The sequence below is a fragment of the Monodelphis domestica genome, chromosome X (assembly GCF_027887165.1).
Source record: "Monodelphis domestica isolate mMonDom1 chromosome X, mMonDom1.pri, whole genome shotgun sequence".
NCBI lineage: Eukaryota > Metazoa > Chordata > Mammalia > Didelphimorphia > Didelphidae > Monodelphis > Monodelphis domestica.
This window is the reverse complement of record NC_077235.1, coordinates 47,190,406-47,211,602: the sequence shown is the minus strand read 5'-3', so window position 1 is coordinate 47,211,602 and position 21,197 is coordinate 47,190,406. Positions and strand designations below refer to the sequence as shown.

General features: G+C 44.1%; 1 protein-coding gene and 1 long non-coding RNA gene across 3 annotated transcripts in view; one reads left to right on the top strand and one right to left on the bottom strand.

The window, feature by feature from the left end:
• Nucleotides 1–10,151: 10,151 nt before the first annotated feature.
• Nucleotides 10,152–19,594, top strand: VGLL1 (vestigial like family member 1). Of its 2 annotated transcripts, XM_007507345.3 has the most exons (5): nucleotides 10,152–10,280; nucleotides 10,757–10,991; nucleotides 15,419–15,811; nucleotides 17,757–17,816; nucleotides 19,064–19,594. In XM_007507345.3, the coding sequence occupies exons 2-5, from the start codon at nucleotides 10,766–10,768 to the stop codon at nucleotides 19,138–19,140; spliced, it is 756 nt and encodes a 251-aa protein (XP_007507407.1). In that variant the 5' UTR covers nucleotides 10,152–10,280; nucleotides 10,757–10,765; the 3' UTR covers nucleotides 19,141–19,594. The 2 variants fall into 2 exon arrangements, with proteins under 2 accessions (XP_007507407.1, XP_056665595.1); XM_056809617.1 differs by having other exon boundaries at nucleotides 17,757–19,155.
• Nucleotides 15,806–21,197, bottom strand: part of LOC103102793 (uncharacterized) — a 74,739-nt gene continuing 69,347 nt past the window's right edge. The window contains exon 6 of the long non-coding RNA XR_008914686.1: nucleotides 15,806–16,263. This is a non-coding gene — a long non-coding RNA (uncharacterized LOC103102793). The remainder of the gene's footprint in view (nucleotides 16,264–21,197) is intronic.

Sequence of the window (21,197 nt, the reverse complement as noted above, 5' to 3'; positions counted from 1 at the left end):
GGCTATGGGAGGGTGTGGGTGGAGGAGAGAACATGAATCTTGTAACCATGGAAAAATATTCTAAATTAATTAATTAAATAAAATTTGCCAAATAGGAAAAAAGTACATGTCCCATCCTGCCTTTTGAATTCATCATCCCACTGTTAAGAGCTGGAATACATCCTTCATTATGGGCCCTCTGGAATCCATTGTGATCAGATCTTTACACTATTGTCTTCACTGTATACATTGTTGACCTGGTTCTTCCCACTTCACTTTGTATCAGTTCATACAAGTCTTCCCAGGTTCCTCTGAAACTGACCTTTTTAGTAATTTCTTTTTTTAGAAACCCTTACCTTCCATCTCTGAATCAATACTGTGTATTGGCTTCAAGGCAGAAGAGTGGTAAGGACTAGGCAATGGGGGTTAAGTGACTTGCCCAGGGTCACACAGCTAGGAAGTGTCGGGGGCCACATTTGAACCTAGGACTTCCCATCTCTAGGCCTGGCTCTCAGTCCACTGAGCCACCCAGCTTCCCCCTTAGTCATTTCTTATGGAGCAGGCAGTCGATAAACATTAAGCCCCCACTAGGAGTCAAGCACTGGGAATACAAAGAAAGACAAAAACAGCCCCTGCTCTCAAGGAGCTCCCAGTCTAAAGCAACATACAAACAACTCCATACAAACAAGGTGTAAATAATCAACCGAGGAAGGCTCTAGAATCCAAGTCATCTCTCTATTTTAGGACTCAGCTCTAGTGTTACTACCTCCAAGAATTCCTCCCTGATCTCTTAGCTCCATGTGGTTAGTGCACTTTCTCGTCAAGTTACCTTGTGCTTCTTTATCTCCACCCATATTCTATCTCCTGCAATACATAACTTGGTTTCTTTGAAACCCCAGGGCCTCACACTTTGCCCTGCATGTGGTCAGCATTTAATAAATGTCTTCATTATAGGGGTTCCTCTCCTTTCAGGCAAAGTCAGATAATGAGATCAGTCCAGAGAGAGGGTACTAGCAGTGGAAGAAGTGAATTGAATCCTGAGTTGAGTCAGTAGAAGAGAAAGAGGCAAAGGGAGTACAGTTTGCCTATGCCAATAGAGCAACACCAGTTAAGAGTTTGGAAAGCAGAATCCATGGCAAAAGACTGCTTTCATGAAGAACGTCTGAAGAGTCGAAATGACTTGGCCAGATAGCTATTCTTTGTATTTAGAGAGAAAGGAAGAAGAGATGAATTTGAATTGTGGAAGAGGCTCTCGGAACAGAAGTCAAGAAGAAATCCATTTTAACATCTAATACCATTTCCCAGCCTCTCTAATGTACCCATCCTACCTTCTTGTTTACTATAGCTATCTGTATCTGTCTTATCTTCCTACTAGACTGTAAGGTCCATGAGAGCAAGGACAATGTCTTCCCTGAGAGAGAATAGAGGGGTCAAGGGAGGGGAGGAGTTTGAAGAGTGGGTTTTTAAGGGAAGGCAGAGGGAGAGGTGAAAAGCCAGTAGAGTATGATTGGGATTTTGGAGTTCTTGAACATGGAAGTGATACATTTGTGGATGGTGGCAAGATCAAGGGTATGACCATCTTTGTGTAGAGCTGAAGAGGGATGGAAGAGGAGGTCATGGGAAGTAGGCTGAGGAACTGGGTAGTTAGGGTACTTGAGAAAAGTCAATATGTATGTTCAAGTCCCCTCGTATGAGGGCTGGAGTTGGAGAAGAGAGAAAAATGGTGACCTATGAACCAAACTCATTGAGGGGAAGTGGCTTGCTCAGTATCACCCAGGTAGTAAGTGGCAGAACTAGGATTTCAACCCAAGTCTTCTGTCTTTGATACAGCAGACAACCCAGGTCCTTGAGAGCCTCATCCAGTTCTTACTGGAGCCAGTACATTCTCATTGTAAGCTATTATATAGTGATCAGACTGCTTGTCTGAAGACATGCCTGGCTAAGTTTGGAAAGAATCATGGCCATATTGACCACACAAGATGGTGAATATTTCAGCCACAACAACTCTGTTGTAGAGGGGTTGCAATTTATATTGGTGGAGGATATGTCCACACTGATCAATTCAATTAAAGAAGCATTGATTATGCACTGGAGAAGGCACTGGGGATAAAGATCAATCAACAAACATTTATCAACTTCCTGGTACAGCATGTGCCCTCTGCAAGGCACTGGGGGTACCAGGCAAAAATGAGTCAGACCATACCCTCAAGGAGCTTAGCAGGGATTTTTGAAGGACAGTGAAGGCAACAGGCAGGCAAATGTGGAGTTGCTATTATTCTTGACACAAAATCATAGCCTAGTAGGTTTTTTCCTGGTTCCGTTTAAAATGCCATATCATTTCAAAGAGCGTTAGACTGGAAGTCAGGAGATCTGATTCTACCAGTAACTTGCTGTGTGGCCTTGGGCAAATTGCTCTCTCTAGCCTCACACTCCACAGAAGGCACATTTTTGTCACTGACTTCAGCTGAGCAAACACCGAGTGCCTACTATATACTAGGATAGGGCTCTAACGATTGGAGCTGGTTGCCTGGTGATTAAATGCCATTTCAAAGAGGAATGGGCTGCTGTAAGAGGTTACACTATTCACCATCCCTGGAGGTCTTCAAATGGAAACTGGATGAGCCTTTGTCAGTGATATCTCAGAAGGAATACCTCTGTAGGTAGGGTTTGAATCCAGTGAGTATGGAAGTCCCATCAGACTCTGGGGCCCCAAGAGAATCATCTAATCTGTTTCTCCTTTTGTAAAGTATGGGGACGTACTGTGTAATTAGAGAGCATCTATTCCCTATTTACAAAGGGGGAAACTGAGGCCCAGAGAGGGGAAGTGATTTCCTCAACATCTAACAGATAGTAAATGGCAGAACCTCTCTCTCTCCAGATTCAGGGCTGCTCCCACTACTCCTCATTTCTGGATGAGGTGATTTCTGAAGTTGCTGCCAGCTCTAGCATTCCAGAATTCCTAATGGCACAGGAAAGAAGGGAAGGGAAGGGAAGGGAAGGGAAGGGAAGGGAAGGGAAGGGAAGGGAAGGGAAAGGAAGGGAAGGGAAGGGAAGGAAAGGAAAGGAAAGGAAAGGAAAGGAAAGGAAAGGAAAGGAAAGGAAAGGAAAGGAAAGGAAAGGAAAGGAAAGGAAAGGAAAGGAAAGGAAAGGAAAGGAAAAAGGAAAGGAAAGGAAAGGAAAGGAAAAAGGAAAGGAAAAAGGAAAGGAAAGGAAAGGAAAGGAAAGGAAAGGAAAGGAAAGGAAAGGAAAGGAAAGGAAAGGAAAGGAAAGGAAAGGAAAAAGGAAAGGAAAGGAAAGGAAAGGAAAGGAAAGGAAAGGAAAGGAAAGGAAAGGAAAGGAAAGGAAAGGAAAGGAAAGGAAAGGAAAGGAAAGGAAAGGAAAGGAAAGGAAAGGAAAGGAAAGGAAAGGAAAGGAAAGGAAAGGAAAGGAGAGCCTGCATGAATCTATCAAGCTCTGTACTCAATAAACTCAATACATTTGCAAACCGAAGGTCATGGCTCAAAGCAGCCACAGAGGGCAAAGAGGACGGACATCTATTCATGGTGACTGCCTTCGTGGTTGATGCCAGTTGCCCAAGCAAAATTGGTTCTATGGCATTTGACATCGATCACAGAAACAATGCACAGGCCAGCAGTGCTGCAGCATAGCAGTCTGATGTTGGCACCATTCCATTTGAACAAAAATGTCTGTCCATTTGTCAGTTGAAGAAGATGGAAATGATCTGTCTTTTATTTCATTTTTATTGGGTTTTGTATACCAAAAAGGGAGGGGAGAAAGAAACACTGACAGCCTTCATTTCCCCTCACTACCAAATAGAATCTTTTTTTCAGTAAAATTCTCAAGGTAAACCTCCAAATCAGTCTTTCCAAAATGACTTTCCAGAAAGCTTTCCCTAGGCCATTTAAAATAGGTTTTTCCTATCATGCCACATTGATGGATGGGGCCTTCAATGTTTGTTGAGCAAAGACCAACTGTATTAACTATACAGTGGTTTGCTATTTCTAGGAGTGGGGGAATAAACAAACAAATCAAGATAAAACTGAGATTCAAAGTAACAAATTGCATTTGAAAAGCTTTCATCATTGGGAAACATAATTGCTCAAGTTGGGAACTAGAAGTTTCTTCTTTTTGGAGTTAGCACAGCTTTACTTAATCAGCAACTCAGAACGGAGAGGCAGTGTGGGATAGTGGTTAGAGAGATGGAGTCACACGGCTTTGTTTGGGTCCAGCCTCTGCTAGACATGAGCAGTGTGACCCTAGGTAAGGCACTTCACTACTCAGTGTTCTCAGCAATTTTAAAGAGCACAAGTTGCAAGAGTAGATGCTGATGGCACTGGTAAAAGGGGAGCTTCCTTGACAAGAGGTCTCACACTGTGAAATCACAGGTCTGAATCAAAAGGCAAAAAAAGGACTTGGCAATCTGAAAGGAACCTCAGAAGATCCTATAATCAACCCCCTATTGTTCAGATAGAGAATGAAGCCCCAGGTGGCTAGATGATACAGTGGATAGAGCACCTGGCCTGGAGCCAGGAAGACTTGAATTCAAATCTGGCCTCAGACAGTTACTAGCTGTGTGACCTTGGGCAAGTCACTTTACCTTGGCCTGCCTCAGTTTCTCCATCTGTAAAGTGGGGATAAGGGTTGTGAGAATCAAATGAGATCATAATTATAAAGTGCTCAGCTTAGTGCCCGGCACATAGTAGGTGCTTAATAAATAAACGTTCGTTTATTCTCTTCCCCTTTCAGTGTCAGGACCAAGATTTAGCTCCAGGTCTACTGAGCCCAAATCTAATAAATTCTCTTTCCACTGTGTCCTATGTTTATTTTTCCAATTAACAGTAAAGTAAAAGCCATTTTGTTTGGGGATTTAAGAATTTTACAACACTGCTGGAGATAAGGGAGACACTCTAGGTTTTGCAAAATTAGGTTCAGGTAATCCTTGCTCTAAATTCCCTTGAGTAATCACTAAACTCCATCACCCCAGGTAGAGGCACAAAGAGATTATGGTTTGCTCTGGGGCGCAAAGTAAATGCATAGCATAGTCCAGAATCCAAAGGCTGTTGGCTCCAACATTTCTCTTTCCCAGAGTGAAGAATGAGGAGGTGTCATTGAATCTGATTTGGAAGACTGCAGAGGTCATCTAATACAAGCCCTGCCAAATACAGGAATCCCTTAATAACAACTCACAAGCCTGAGAGGTCAGTAGTGAGAGTATTATTAAGTGATTTGCTAAAGTTTCCTGATTCCAGGCCCAGAGGGCTGTCTACCATGTGGTGCCACCAGCCTCCTAAAAGATCCCCAGGCACATGTCCAGCCTTTGCTCAAATGTCTAGCTAGTGAAAAGTTGCTACCTTACTAGGCTGCCCATTCCATTTTTGTACAAATTTAATAACTTGTTTATATAGAACTTGGAGGTTTGCAAAGCGCTTTTGAATATGCTCTTATTGTGGTAGCAAAGAATTGAAAACCAATGGGGTGCCCATCAATTGGAGAATGGCTGAACAAAGTATGGTATAGGAAAGGGGTGGAATGCTTTGTATTGGGAAGAAATGATGAAGGAATTGGTTTCAGAGAAACCTGGGAAGACTTATATGAACCCATGCAGAGTGAAGTGAACAGAACCAGGAGAAAAATGTGGGCAATCACAACATAGTCGAGACAGACTCTGGAACTTTGATCAACACGATGGAACCAGCCACAATTCCAGAAGATTTGTGATGAAGCAGGTTACCCACCTCTCAACAGAAAGGTGATAGACTCAAGAGTGCAGATTGAAGCATTTTTGGACATGACCAATGAGAGAATTTGTTTTGCTTGACTATATGTGTTTTGCAACAAGTTTTGTTTTTCTCGCTTTCTCATTGGGAAGCAGAGGTGGGAACGGGGGGAGAAAGATGAGAGGGAGAGAATTTAGACCCGAAAATAAAACTGATTTTCTTAAAAGTACTTTGTACACATTGTCTTATTTGAGACTCCCAACAACTCTGTGAAATAGGTTCTGTGAGAAGTTAAGTGACTCAGGCATACTTACCCAGCCAAAAAGGGTCAGAGATGGACTGAAATCCAGACCTTCCTAAATCCAAGTCTAACACTGTACTTACTAGGCCATTCTGCTTCCTTGTTAGAAAGTTGTGATATTGAGCTAAAACTGACTTGTTTGTACTTCTCCATTCATTTTAGTTCTGCCTTCTGGAGCCATGCATAATTAGAATAATACTGTTACACGGGGTCCTTTCAAATATTCAAAAGCAGCTCTTGTGTCCTTCCTACTCCTACTTCCCACCCCAAGTTTTCTCTTCTCTAAACTAACTTTAATATGATGGGGCTTTGAGCCCACCATTTTGGTAGCCCTCTTCTTGACATGCTCTAGCTTTTCAATAACTGTTCTAAGATATACTATCCAAAACTTAATAGAATTGACTGAATTAAAACACAGAGATGGCAATTCATGAAATCCAAGAGTTGCAAGGGGCTTTAAGAGGCACCTTGTCTAACTTCCCACCCAATGCAGAAAGTCCATCTCTAGCATCCTGGACAAATGCCTCTTCATCCTCCTGAGGCTCACTGGTTCTTCCATCCTTTGTCCTTGGAACCTCGGGTGAGATGAGATTCAATGTGACATCTGTTTTGACCTAAATCAACTAACTGCTCAGTTTAGACTCTGTTTACTCTGTGTACTGTTTCAAATTAAACAATGTCTCCTCATTATGTGATATCATAAACTGATAAAAAAAAAAACAGAAAACCCCACTTTCCTCATTCCCGAAAGCTCCTAACCTGGTTGACTTGTCGGGGTACATTTTATGCATTCTTGATAGCTGGTTTACAGGAAACGCCTTGTTCAGACCCACCTAGAGGGGTAGAAAGCCGGTAAAGGGAGTCTGCACAAAACCTACTGTCGCCCACTTTGGCCGACGTAGCAGTTTTTCCAAGCCAACTCCAAGATTGCTAGATACCGCCCCATGCTGCCCATCCCCAAGGATCTTGTTGCGGCAGTGAATTAAGGTAGGAGAATCTGGGCCCTGGCCACAGGGAGGGCGCTTTGGACCACACAGCTGCCCACCATATGGTCCCCTGTCAGAATGACAATGGCTAGAAAAGGCAGTTCATGATATCAAGTGGTCGATTAATGACCCAGCTGAGGATATGCGGGGCTTCCCTTCCAAGGAATACTCAAGTCTTTACAGAAAAATATTGCAGAAAACCAATCGTGCACAAATACATACACTGTCCAAGCTGGAAGGGATCTCTGGTTGGAAGGGGCCATCTGGTCCAATCAGTACCTGAACAAAAATCCCCTCTCCAAACAGCTTCATATATGGTCTCTCTCCAAGGTCCCTTCCAATTCAAACAAATCTAAAGCCAACCTCCTCATCTGACAGAAGGAAAAACCATGATAAAGCAGTTTGCCTGAGGTCACTCAGAGCAGGAAGGTCTGAGCCGGGACCTAAATCCTGTCTCTTGTCTGACTGCAAGTCCAGTGGTCTTAACAAGGTTGTCACAGAATGGGTTTAAAATTCCAAAGCTCTACTGAGATGTTTGAGTAAGTGAGACATCCATCGAACCGAGTCTTCTAAGTAGCCTATTTGGAGGGTTGTGAATTTTGCACTCTGTGTTTATCATGGGTCCCTCATAAATGTTCCCTGGGTCATTCAACTGCCATTCATTCAGCTGACATTAAGTGTCTACCAATGCAAGGCAAGGAGCTCTATCTACTGTTACCTATATGATTCATTCAACAAGCATTCAGTAAGCACTGACTGCATGCAGAGCGGTGTGTTCCACACTGTGAGAGATGCCAAATTAGGAAAAGATCACTGCCCTCGTGGAGCTCACAGTTCTACAAAATGAACTGGATGTGTAGAATAGGCCTTTGTTAGAATATCTTGGGGATGGGAAGAGAGGAGGGATGACCTCCAAGAGATCTGCTTGGGCCTCACAGTGGTTCTTGGGTAGTTCCGCTAGGTCAGAAGGGCCCTCAGATTTGTTGCCTTACTCTCTAGTTTTGTCTCTTTCCTGTTCTAGACTCGAAACCTTCCTCCTCCTTTTCCATTGATCCATTCCCACATAATTATTTGATGGAGAATTCATTTTATAGGAGCTAATCACAGAAGGTTAGAGCTGAAAGAGACTTTAGAAATCATCTTGTTGGCCTTGTTCATTTTTCTCAGGACCAAACAGAGAGAGGGGAAATGTCTTAGCCAAGGTCACTTGGCTAGTGAGTAGCAGAGCCCAGATCATTCTCCAAGGACAGTGTATTCTCCCTCTATCACAGTGCCTTTCAAGATAGTGTTTCTAGCCTCCCCCATGATAGGAAGAGATATAGTTACAAATTACCACACTGCATTCTCTACTTACCGTCCTTTTAAACTCATTCCATTCCTGGAAGTCCACTACTCCCAAAGTAACATTTTGAAGATAATGAGAACCTGTGACAGATGGCCATGCCTGGGTCATCTCTTCTAGGGCCATGGCCCGTTTTTCCCTTTCTTCTGGACCTGCTGAGGATTTGTTCTCCAAACCTTTTGTGGGACATGGAGACCCAATGTTCCTTAAGGACTTCTCAGTTTGCCAAGGCCTGAGCCCATTAACTCATGCATTGGGGAGAAGGGGATGCTGAAAGCTTTGCCATCTCTAACTTAGTCTTTGCCTGTCAATAATGCCCTGCCATCTAGCAGAGCCAGGAGAGAGGATGTACTTACCAAATATTTATGTTACAGTTACAGACATCAAGAGAACAGGTCGTAGGAGCTAGAAAGAGGACACTCAGGAAAACAAGGTAAGCTCAGTTGCTGGGGATAAAAATTCTGGGAATTCATTTCAATGCAACAACCATTAGGCATTGATTCTGAGCCCAGGCTTGTGCTAATCACTGGGAACTCAAAGGCAAGAGCCAAACTGTCCCTGTCCTCAGGAGCTTACTTAAGCAGGATATAACATATAAACAGGTGAGTACAGGCAAGAACCCTGGAGAAGGAAGAGGGCATTTCTAAAAAATCTTAGGGGGCAGCTGGGTAGCTCAGTGTATTGAAAGCGAGGCCCAGAGATGGGAGGTCTTGGGTTCAAATCTGACCTCAGACACTTCCTAGCTGTGTGACCCTGGGCAAGTCACCTACCTCCCACTGCCTAACCCTTATATTTTTTTGCCTTGGAACTAGTACACAGTAGTGATTCTAAGATGGAAGATAAGGGTTAAAAAAATCTGTTTATTGTTCAAAAGGTCCTTTCCCCTTTTAGGGCTGTGAAAATCCAGAGTTAAAATGTGAGGTTTAAGGTTTCTTTCTGGAGAGCTGACTCATTCTACCTGGGTTCCATTGCTAGGCATAATGCAAAGCTATAGTGGAAAGATGATGACTGGATTTGGAGTCAGAAGACCTGGGTTCTAGTCTCATCTCTTCCAAGTGCTGCCCTGTGTAACTTCTGGCAAATACCTTCCTCTCTCTGGGCCTCTGGTGCTTAGATGCCCTTTCAGGTTCCTTCTAGTCCTTTGATCCTAGGGTGTGGTGAGAAGGGTGGGATCCAAGGTGGAGTCTAAGAAAGCAGCCCATTCTGATTCAGGTCTCTATCACCTGGGAAAGCAGTGCTTATCTGGGAAATCACAATCCTCCAATGAGGCCTTGTTTGATTATCTACAGAATCACTGGAGGGCTCCTGCTCACTCCAGCTGCCCTCAGAGCTCTTCGTCCATCCACCCAGTCCTAAAAAGATGCTCCTCCGGAAGACACGGTATTCCTGGTAGATATTTCTGGACTGTCTTACACTCCATTACTTGGCCTCCGGGTACCTTGAACCCTCCCTTTCCTGCCTAAGGACAGCCAGCTGCTTTCTACTCCTTCCTAAGGCATTGCATTGTTTTCCTTGTGTCAAAGCCTACAGATTCAGTTCCTTTTGCTCCACAGATTTTCATCAGAGCCATTACTAGGAATTTGAGTGCTATGGCCAGCTTGCTGGGGGGGGAGGGGGGAGAGAGACCAGAGATAGCTAGATCTTAGACCTTGGGACATAAGGCCCAGTGGAGGGAAAGAACCAGAGAAATGGCCCAAGGGAGGGTGGGGACCCAAGGACAGGGAATCTAGACCCAAGGGCAACTCCCTTCTCTGCTCCGCCCCCCCAGGTGGGCTGAGCCACTGCTGCTGGAGAAGCTGCCAGTAGAGGGGAAAGGGCAGTGCTAGGCTGAAGACCTTGGGATCTCACTTCTAGCCTGTTCGCCAGCCCCAACATCTTCCTGGGAGTCCACCCCCAATTTCAATAGTACAGTCCACCATCCCCTCTGGAAGAGGTAGAGAGGGAGGTGGCAGCTGGTGAGTATGGTACTGGGAAAGGCATGCCGCAAGGCTCGAACCCTGGGAGCATTCAGGGTCTAGGGAGGGCACATGGCTTAAGGCCAATGGGCCAATGGGTCAACAACAGGCCAATGGACCACTTCAGGGAAGCAGTGCACTCCAAAGTTGTCTGCCACTGGCAAGAGCCCCCACTCTAGTTTTGGTTCTGCTTTTCCATTCTGGCCTGGCCATTCTTGGAGTGTCTTCCTGGGGGCCTGGAGCACCAGCTCTCTCCTCATTGAGGCTAGCAACTCATTCCCTGGAGCTGGTTCCCACTAGGAGCCAGCCCAAGTTATTAGCACACTGACTTAGGTCCGAGTGGCTCAAGTGGGGCTCCCTAAGTGGATAATATACTTGTAAATAAATCTGCTTCTAGCTTCTACGCTGAGCTAGCTGTTCATTCTACCATAATCAAATAGAAAACTGGTTCTTGACATTTTCAATTTTGTTCCCAGGCATTGGTAATGTCAGCCAAGATGGATGAAAGGAAGAAAAGTTCCCTCCGGCTGACCAGGGACAAACAACAGCCTATAAAGACTGAATGGAGCTCCCGATATGTCCTCTTCACTTACTTCCAAGGGGACATTAACAGTGTGGTTGATGAGCACTTTTCCAGGGCCTTGCGGAATACTAAAAAGCCCAAAGACCTGAGTCCTAAAGAGCGCGGAGAGGCCACCAGCCCCAAGAGTGGTGAGTATGCCCATCCACCTGTCCAGCAGGCTGGGCAATCTAGGGGGTTCCTGCATGGGGGAATTAGCAATAGCTCTTCTCATAGCTCACCGTACCAGAGACCTAGCACCTACTGATTGCCTGACTGGCCCTAGCACCCACTCTGCTACAGTGGTTTTCACCAAGGCCTCCAGTTTTGGACTTGGGGTTCAAAGTTGACTAAGGTGAGATTCTTCTGCCAATGGGGCATAGCGGGGCCCCTTTTCTAACATATCCTTACTGCTGCCATCTTTCTGGTAAGAATTTTCCAGCCAAGTAATACAGTAATTTCCTGAGGCCAAATAGCTAAAAGGCTTCCTTCAGCATCAGGAAGAAATGTGTTCAAGTCCCACCTCTGACTGGTTCTGTCACCTTAGGCAAATCATTTAATCTCTAAATGCTTGAAACTATTTTTAAGACTATAAATTGCAGAGCAGTGGCAAGGTAGTTAGAGTGCCAGGCCTGGGTGTCAGGAAGATATGAGTTCAAATTCAGCTTCAGGCATGTACCATTTGTGTGACCCGTGGCAAGTCACATAACCTCTGGGGCCCTAGTTTCATCACTGGTAAACTGGAGATAACAATAGCTCCAACTTCCCAGGTGTTTGTGAGGATAAAATAAGAGATTTGTAAAGTGCCATCTAAATGTTAGCTATAATTATAGTTAGTATTGGTTGTATTAGTAGGAGAGTTAGGTGATTCAATGGATAGACTGCAGGCCCTGGAGTCAGGGGTTCTGAGTTCAAATCCAGTGCCTCAGTTTCTTCAATTGTAAAATGATCTGGAGGAGGAAATGGCAATCTACTCCAGTATCTTTGTCAAGAAAACCCCAAGTGGTTTCATGAAGAATGGGACATGATTGAAACAATTCAACAACAGTATTTGCATTAATAGAAGAACTTTCACTACTGGTGGTTTCCTATACCAAGTTTCAGACACAATACTACCAAGTGCTGCCACAACCAGATTATGGAATTGGGAAATATTTTAACAAAATCCATACAAATACAAGATATGGACATACTGAATATGAATATTATCATGATACAGCCAGCAAGGGTCTTTATGGCTCCTGTTCTATCTGAATTGGATACCACTACCCTAAACCAATGAAATTATCAGTCAGATAAAACAAAGCTCCTGGGCAAGTCTTTTGTGTAAACACACAAAAGGTTCTATGATGGAGGCTGGCTACTATAAAAGGATGAAGGGGGAATGGAAGAATCAGAAAGACCTGAGTTCAAATTTGGCCTCAGATGCTACTTATATGACCCTGGGCAAGTCACTTAAACTCTTTCTGACTCAGTTTCCTCATCAGTAAAATGTGGACAATAATAGCACCTACCTTAAAAAGTAAAAGCCCTAAGCATAGTGCCCAAAACATAGCAAGCACTATATAAATGTTTATTCCCTTTCCTTCCTTTGTATAGCATCTACTATGTGCCACACACTTCACTCAGGGCTTTTATAATTATGATCTCCTTTGATCCTCACAAAGAGAGACCTTGTAAGGTAGGATACAATCTACTATACCACTTCAGGCTGCCTCTGCAGTGTGAGCTGTGCTTTGTCATTCAGATAGGAAGGGTTTGATCCAAATAGGAAACAAGTAACTAGACTGGGAATAAGGCTTATGTTTGAACCATAAGATCTAAGAGGCAGACTGGGTATTGGGAAGTACATTGTGCTAAGAGTCAGAAGACCTGGGCTGAATGCCACTTACTAGCTTGTGTGACCTTGGGCAAGTCATTCAAACTCTATCGACATTGATTTCTTTATCTGTAAAATGAGAGGGTTGGGCCAGAATGGAGCATCCCAAACTGACCCCTTGGACTGCTTCGCCTCCTCCCCCTCCCCTAAATCCATCAGGCACTCCTTTGTTCAAAGGAGAGGCAATGTGGTCTTGCTGTGGTGTGGCACGCTGCCTGGCACATAGGGTTTTTTTTTGGTAAAGATATTTTATTTTACCAATTCCATGGAATAACAATTTTCCCCATAAGTTTTCTGAAGTTATATGATCCACAGAGTAAGTTTTGAATGAATGTTTTTTCTCTCCTTCAACCATTCATTCACGCTTTTAATTTATTCCCATCCTGCCTCCAGCACTCACTATCTCTGCAGCCATTGTCAAAGCATTTAATCTCTCTGAGCTTCTGTTTCTTCTGTAAAACGGAGAGAGTAATGCTCAAAGAAGTGTAAGTTAAGAATATGGAATCAGATGAATAGGTCTTTGGGAAGAAGAGCCAAGATGGAGAGAACAGAGAAGCAGCTCCAGATGGTGGGTAGAGAGAGCACTGGACCTGAATATAGATAGAGGTTTGAGCTTTAATTCGCCGTTTTGCCATGGGGCAAGATGCTTCAGTTCCCTCCCTCCTTGGAAACTCAGAGCAATTTCAGAGGTAAAATAAAGGGCTGTTTTTGATGGCCTCTAAGGTCCCTTTTGAAGGCAGTGAGGTGTCACAGTGGATGGAGCCCTGACCCTTAAGTGAGAAAAATTCATGTTCTGAATTCAAATGTGGCTTCAGACACTCGCTCACTGTGTGACCCTGGGCAAGTCGTTTAATCCAGGTTACCACATTTTCCTCATCTGTAAAAGGAGCTGGAGAAGGAAATAGTAAACCTCTCCAGTATCTCTCAAGAAAAACCCAAATGGGGTCACAAAGAATTGGACATGACTGAAAAATGACTGAACAACAACAGAAGGCCCTTCTGGATCTTAAGACTATTGTCCTCCATTATCTCTGAGCCTCTAAACTAGGGCTTCTTAACCTTTATTTATTTATTTGCATTATGAGCTCCTCCTGGCAGTCTAGAGAGTCCTATGGATCCCTTCTCAGAACCATGTTTCTCAGAGAATAGCAAAAAATATGGGATTGCCAAGGAAGCAATTATTTTGAAATATGGTTATCAAATTGCATATTTTAAAAAAATACCAAGTTCCTCGACTCTGGGTTCAGAACCCCTATTGCCCCAGGAGATTGTGTGTGAGAAACACCAGATGAGTAGCATAGAGGGGAGAAAATGAGATCACTGGAGGGACAGTGGCCAGGATGCTGCTGCCTGGAGGAGATGGAATACATCATTCCCATAGAGGTACCACCTCACTGCTCTGATCTAATACAAGCCAGGTATGGAAACCTGTGCCACATTTTCAAAGCTTGGGGTTTTATTAGTGATTTCCAGGCTCTTGGAGCTGGAGGAGGCCTTGGGGATCAGCTTAGTCTAGATTCCTCATTTTAAAGAGGAAGTAATTGTGCCCCAGGAAGAGTGACTTGACCAAGGTCACACAGAGGTTCAAGTCTAAGTCCCCAACCCTAAATTCTGAGATGGGTTCATCTTTCAGAAGCACCTATTGGAATGGGGTACTGTGTTAATGCCATGCAAAGGGACCTCTACAGTAGCTTACATCAAAAACATTGCTTAAGGAAAGAGATATGGCAACTCTGTCTTAAGAGTCAGTCTGTGGGCTAGGCTTTCAGCTTTGTGACCATTATTCAAATTTCAATCCTAGGCCTTGTCATCTTCAAAAAGTAGGCCTGGTGATAGCTATGTCTAGAGGCAAGAAGTTCTAGGTTCAGTTCTGGTCTCAGATGCTTCCTAGCTGTGTGACTGTGGACAGGTCATTTAACCCCTACTGCCTAGCCCTTACTGCTCTTCTGCCTTAGAACTATGTATTGACATAGCATTGATTCTAAGATGGAAGGTAAGGGTTTAAAAAAAGTAGGCCTGGGCATGGTACTGCCTACTAGTACTAGAATGTTAGGACTGGGTCTAGTTCAACCTACTCATTTTGCAGAAGAGAAGTGAAGTCCAGAAGTTCAGTAATAGCACATGGGTGTAGAGGTGCTTTTTAATACATCAACTCCTTCCATCCTCTCAACAACCCCAAGAGGAAGGGGTCATCATCCTTGTTTTACATGGAAGGAGATTGGAGAACATATCTAAGGGAAGTGGCAGAGTCCAGACAAGAGCCCAGGCCACTAGGTGGGGGCTCCTCAACTCTCACACTGGGCCAGGCTGCAGCAGGAAGGGGGCCAGTGTTGTATAGGGAACGAATGTAAGGGGGGAAGCAGAAAGTGGCCACCAATCTAGCCCAGCCTGTCCACTGTAAAAACTGGCTGGATTGCCTCTGGCTCCAGTATTAAGATTTAGTAAGCTCTCAGATCACTGATTCTCACCCTAATGTCCTCTCAGCACACACCCATGCGTGCACACAGGCCCATTTCCAATCCTGGCCATAGGACCTAGAGTAAGTCCCTGTCTGGATTCTTGGACTGTCAGTGATAACAGACCTTAGAGATTGTCCCAGCCAACCTTCCATGCTTTGGGGTGCCATAAATTCTGAATACAGTCTGATGTCATTGCTGTATCTATCTCATCTCACAAACTTTGCAAAACTTTCCTTTCTAGACAATCAACTGTCTCCAAATCAGTGGAGTTTCAACTCTCAGTGGACCAAGCCAGGGCCAGAATTGGCCAACTGCGATTTGAATATGTCTGTGGCCCAAGGCTCATCGCTGATGGTTGCAAACCCGCGTCCTCAGCTTGGAGATCTGTGGCATTTGTCTCCTGTAGTCAGTCCAAGCCTTGCTGAGCCTGGCTATCCTCCTTCCTCCTTCCCCAGTTTCCATCTAGCCCAGGGAAGTGAGCATGAGAAGAAATATGGTTCCCTTCTGAACCTTCTGCAGCAAGACAGGTGCTTTGTGTACTCTATGCCACCAGCCAGGAAGCAGTCTAGAAATTCTCCCCATGGTATTGGGGCCACCAACCTGCTCCCCACTAGGATTCTCAGCCCTGATGCTGGTAAGGAAATGCCTATATGTGACTTTGTGCTAAGGATTCCTTTACTGTTTATCCTTTACTGAGAGATAGTTAACATGGGGGAGGGAGGCAGGCAGAGATGCCTATCACTGCTGTCACTCTGGAAACTTCAGCTTGTCCAGAACTGTAACTAGGGTGAGGTAATCAGGCCTTTGCCACATGCTGCCAAATTGTAGAGGGGCACCAATAGCACTTTCAGTTGTTAACCAATTTAGAAAGCTCTGAGTTTAGCCCCTGGTTAGCAAAAGTAATTTGTGAAACTTGGAAGCTTACTTACCAGACAGCAGCTTTGACTGCCCATTTCAGCATATCCCATGGGAACTCTTGCTCCTTACACCACCTCACCATGGCAGTCTCTCTTGCTGCAGTCTCAACATGTCCTGTGATCTCTGCCATGCCATCCCCTCATAAGTGAATGCCTTGGGTCACTTGCCCTAGGACAATAATTATTAAAATTACAGTTCTGAGCTTTCCCATGTACTCTCCCCAGTGTGGACTGAGGATAAAATAGGCTTTTAGCAGCTAAGGAATTCTGGAGAGGGTCAGCTGGGCTGAATTGGCCAGAACCATTTACTCTGGTCTATACACTAAACCTTTCCTCATAAAGATGATGTTGGAGCCTAATGAGAGTCCAGAGAGAGTCTAAAAGAGTATCAAGACCAGCAGAGAAGCAGTAGGACATCATGCTTCTAGTCCTGGGCTCTACCATTAATCATTACCTTCCATTGCTCTGGGCCTTGGTTTCTCTATCTGCAAAGTGAGGTGCTGGACTAGGTGCTTTGTAAGAGGGCCTTCCCATCCCTCAATCTGAAGTTTTTAAGATTCTATGGCCTTGGGCAAGTCACCTAACTATTCTGAGCCTCCGTTTTTTGCTCTAGAAAATGCTGAGATTGGCTTAGATGATTGCTAAAGAGAGTCCTGACCAGCTCTACCATTCCAGGATCCTTGGTGAGGCATCACAAGGTTCATTTTTATTAAAACACTTAGTGTGACTTTGGAACATATCTATAGAAGGAAACTACATTCTGGGAAAAAAAGTTGGACAGCCATAATGACAATGCCAGACTCCTAGATGAAAAATGCGAGGTGTAACCCAGGGAAATTATTTGAGTGACTCTGTGCACAGAGCCCTCTGGAGGTGGATTGCTGGTGGTGGGGACCCTTGCCCCCATGACCTCTTTCCTTACCTTCCAGCCCTTCAGGGGACTCCTACTTTTCATTAGTACCCTTCTCCCTAATCACTGCCTCCCCTGCCCACAATTCCTTCTTCCCTCTCAGAAAAATGTCCTGGACACTCTGGGCACTCTTGAAATAGAATGCTTCTCCTTTTAGTCAAGGTGTAAGGAGAAACTGGCCTGAGCGAGGGGAAGAGGATAAACATTGGACTGAGTCAAAGGACTGGGGTGTGAATTCTTTCTTGCCCATTTACTGCCTATGTGACTTTGGGCAAGTTGCTTCTTCCACCTGTGCTTCTTAGTTTTCCTCCTTTGCAAAATAAGGGGGTCAGACTAGATGGTCTCTCTTTAGACCTAGGGTGCTGGAAGCATTGTCCTATCCCCCCCACTATCCTAAAGAAGTCCAGCCTTCACACAAAACACATTCTGGCAGAAGTAGGAACCACGGCTGGTACCTAACAGCATTGGTGGCTGGAGCTGCCCAAGCCAGTGGGAGCTTTCTTGGCGTATCTCTTACATCTCTAAATTGGAGGCAACAATTGTATTTTTGACCATTAAAGCGCCTATGGGATGAGGGGAGCCACAAGGGGAGAAACAGAAGCCTCCCTGCTTTCAGAGCAACAGCAAAGGGAGGAGGCCAGGCAGCTGAAGCAGCCGGGCTGACCATCATGGGTATCTGCTAGTCCAGTTGGGCCCTACACCTCCTCCTCACAGAAACTCTACTGACCAACCACCTCTTTTTTCTCTCTTAGGGAAGAAACCGGGTTCCTTCCAAAGCCTAGAAAATACCAGCCCCAATCTGCCTAATGGAAGTAGGTGTCTCTGGTACACGGTCCTGGGCTACATGTATGGAGAAGTCTCAGTGCTGATAAAAACAGACCCCTCCCACTCCTTCAGTTTGCCAGGGGTTTCTTCTTTTGACTAGCCTGACATTCTTGAAGAGCCCTTACACTTTCTAACTTGGAAAAATTCCTGTTGTTTACCTTTCCAGTAGTCACTAACAGACTTTGGTGCAGGAGCCAACCCAATGAGCTCAGTTAGCTGAAGTAAACCAGCCCAAAGCCCCAAGGGGGATGAATGCTTCTATGGGAATTGAAATGCTTAGTCCCAGATGTTCTGTCCTTTACTTTGCTTCAAGGACCACCCACGACTCTGCAGTTGGAACAAATGCCCACTGAGGCTGAATGCCAAAATGATTGCTTACATAAAATTCTAAAGGTGCTAAATTCTGGAAGGTTCTGAAGCAAAGCCTGACTCCATCTGCATGCAATGAGATTAAAAGGGTTCTGGGTTTGAATTTGAGCTTTGCTACTTATTACCTATGTGACCTTGGCCATGACCCTTTCCCTCTCTGGTCCTTGGTTTCTACCTCTGTAAAATGAGGGGATGTGGCACAGTGGCTAGATTGTAGGCCTGGTGTCAGGAAGACCTGAGTTCAAATCCAGCCTTAGACACCTACAAATTGTGGAATTCTGGACAAGTCACTTAATTTAATCCTGTTTTCCTCTTAGAAACTGTGGGATTCTGGACAAGTCACTTAATTTAATCCTGTTTTCCTCTTAGAAACTGTGTGACCCTGGGCAAGTTACTTAAATTAACCCTGTTTTCCTCTTAGAAACTGTGTGATCCTGGGCAAGTCACTTAAATTAACCTTGTTTTCCTCATATATAAAATGAGCTGGAGAAGGAAATAACAAACCACTCTAGTATCATTGCCAAGAAAACCCCAAATGAGGTCACAAAGAGTCAGATACAACCAAACAACAGCACAAATCTTTAGTGTCCCTTGCAGTTCTAACATTCTGAGGTTCTGCCAAAAGGCTAATTAATCAGTCAAAAAACATCTATTAAGCACCTACTATGTGCTAGGCACTGTGCTAAGCATTAAATTCCACAAGTGGGATGTACATATCTAAGTACAAAGGGGGCATAGCTTGAGCAAGTGATCAAAAGAGGGTTAATTGAATCACAGAAGACTTCTTGATGGAAACAAGTTTTATATGAACCTGAGTCAAACTGTGATCCCCACATTTCTAACTTCCCTTTTTGTTTTCATTCAGACATAGAAACAAATGCTGTTTCTGCACCCAAATCTGAGAACCCAGGGCATCCTGGAGAAGTTAAAGAACCTAAATGAGAAAAAAGGCCCCTGTCAGAGGCCTGCACATACTACTATGGGATTTCAGCATTAGCACAAGTGCATGGGGATGCTAAGCTGATATTGAACATCTCCCAACATTTGCTTGGGGCCAAAGCTGACGTGAACAATTCTGTCAAATGGCAAAGTGACCTTTAGTTAGTGGGTTTTTCCAGGTAAAAGACAAGATTGTTCTATTACTAACTGGATACTTCATTTCTGTCTTGGTGACGTAAACTTTTTCCCATGGATACACATGGGGAAAAAATAACACAGAACTCTGCATCTCAACTCCCTATAAACCGTCATGTTTTTCTCTTGTTTCTGCCATTAAATACAGAACTCTGTAAACAAACCCAGAGTCTCCGGAAAATTGTTTCCTTCTTGTTGTTTTCATCATAAACTTAGACTAGAGTCACACCACTTGAATTAGGGCCCCCATGAGGATCCCCCAAACCCAATCTCAGACCACCTGGTCTAACACATACCTAGACATTCTATACTTCTATAACATTCCCAACAAGCAGGCATTTGATGTCAGTTTGGATGGTCTCTAATGCCCATCCCATTCTGGTTGCCTTCCCTCTGAATACTTTCAAGTTTATCAGTCCCTTCTTCAGTTGTGCCTATAACTGAGCACAGTATTCCAGAGCAGAGTACATACAACAGGACTCCCTGTGATCTCCTGGGTTCTGGACACTTGACCTCTCAACACCAGCCAAGATCATATTAATCATTTTGCCTGCTGTATCACATTGTTGAGCCACCTTAAACACACAGTCCACACTGCCTCCCACCCCCTACTGTTTCCAGATGAATCTCTGTCTAGCCCTGTTTCTCCATTTTTGTACTTGAGAAGTCAAACCCATTCTTTAAAACCCAAGTTGAAGACTTTATCTCTATCCTTATTAAATTTCACCTTAGATTCAGCTCAATATTTTGCCAGTTAAGATCTCCTCAGTTCTTGCTTCCATCATTTTTTATGTTAACCATTTCTCCCCTCTTCATGTCTTAAGTAAATTTGAGAAGCACATCAAGATGGCTTCATCCAAGTCAATGAGAAAAATGTTCAGCTCAGAGGCAAGCATTGATTCTTAGGGTACTCACTCCTGGAGAGAACTCCTTCCAGGCTGAAAATTGAACAATAAATGCTATTAAAGTTTGAGTCCAGTCATGCTACTGGTCCTATCATAATTTAGTCCAGATTTCTCCACCTTGTCCACAAGAAGCATGTCAAACACTTTGCTAAAATCTAGCTAAACCAGAGACAGTGTAGTTCAGTGGAAAGAGCATCTTTTTTTCTAAGACTGAAGGTTTGGGTTCACATCCTTCTTTTACCATTATCTGGATGACCTTGACAAATCATTTGATTTCACTAGACCCCAGTTTTCTCATTGTAAAATGAAGGAACTGGACTAGAGAGCTATTAAGGTCCCTTTGAGCTCTATATCTATGGGCCCATGATTCTAGATCAATAGCATTCCCTGGGTCTACCAAGCTAGTGACCGTCATAAAAGGGCATGGTTAGTCTGCTGTGGCTGTTCTTGCTCACAAAGAGCCATACCAAAGCTCTTTTATCACTGCTTCCTTTTCTAAACATTCACTAACCATCCTTTCAATAACATGTGCTAGGATTTTTGCTAGGAAACATGGTAAAGCTCCCTAACACATAGTTTACAGACTAGACTATTCCATTTCTCATTACCTTTTTATTAACCCATTTGCCCTTCTATCATACAGTACCTTTTCCATTCTCTGACAACCTTAAAAATCACTGTCAGCAGCTCAGTGTTCACATTCACTAAGTCTTTAGGCCCCAAATGACAACAGGGTCCCTTTTATGAAATTATTCCATTTTTTCAGTCCTGTATCCCCCCAGTTCTTGCCCTAACACCAAGCCGGAAGGTCCTTTCTTGTGTGTGAACTTAGATGGATCTCATCATCTATTCCTCCATAGAAGAGCTGCCAGGAAAGTTATATTCAGAAACTTACTGAAAGTGGCTACTGTGCTCTAGGCACCATAATAGACTCTAAGACAACAATGACAAAAAAGGAAA

What these genes read in the sequence shown, in the direction of transcription:
- VGLL1 (XM_056809617.1), top strand. Translation starts at nt 10,766, where the DNA reads ATGTCAGCCAAGATGGATGAAAGGAAGAAAAGTTCCCTCCGGCTGACC. An exon ending in GGCCACCAGCCCCAAGAGTG is followed by an intron (nt 10,992 to 15,418) that starts GTGAGTATGCCC and finishes TTTCCTTTCTAG; the next exon opens with ACAATCAACTGTCTCCAAAT. An exon ending in GATTCTCAGCCCTGATGCTG is followed by an intron (nt 15,812 to 17,756) that starts GTAAGGAAATGC and finishes TTTCTCTCTTAG; the next exon opens with GGAAGAAACCGGGTTCCTTC.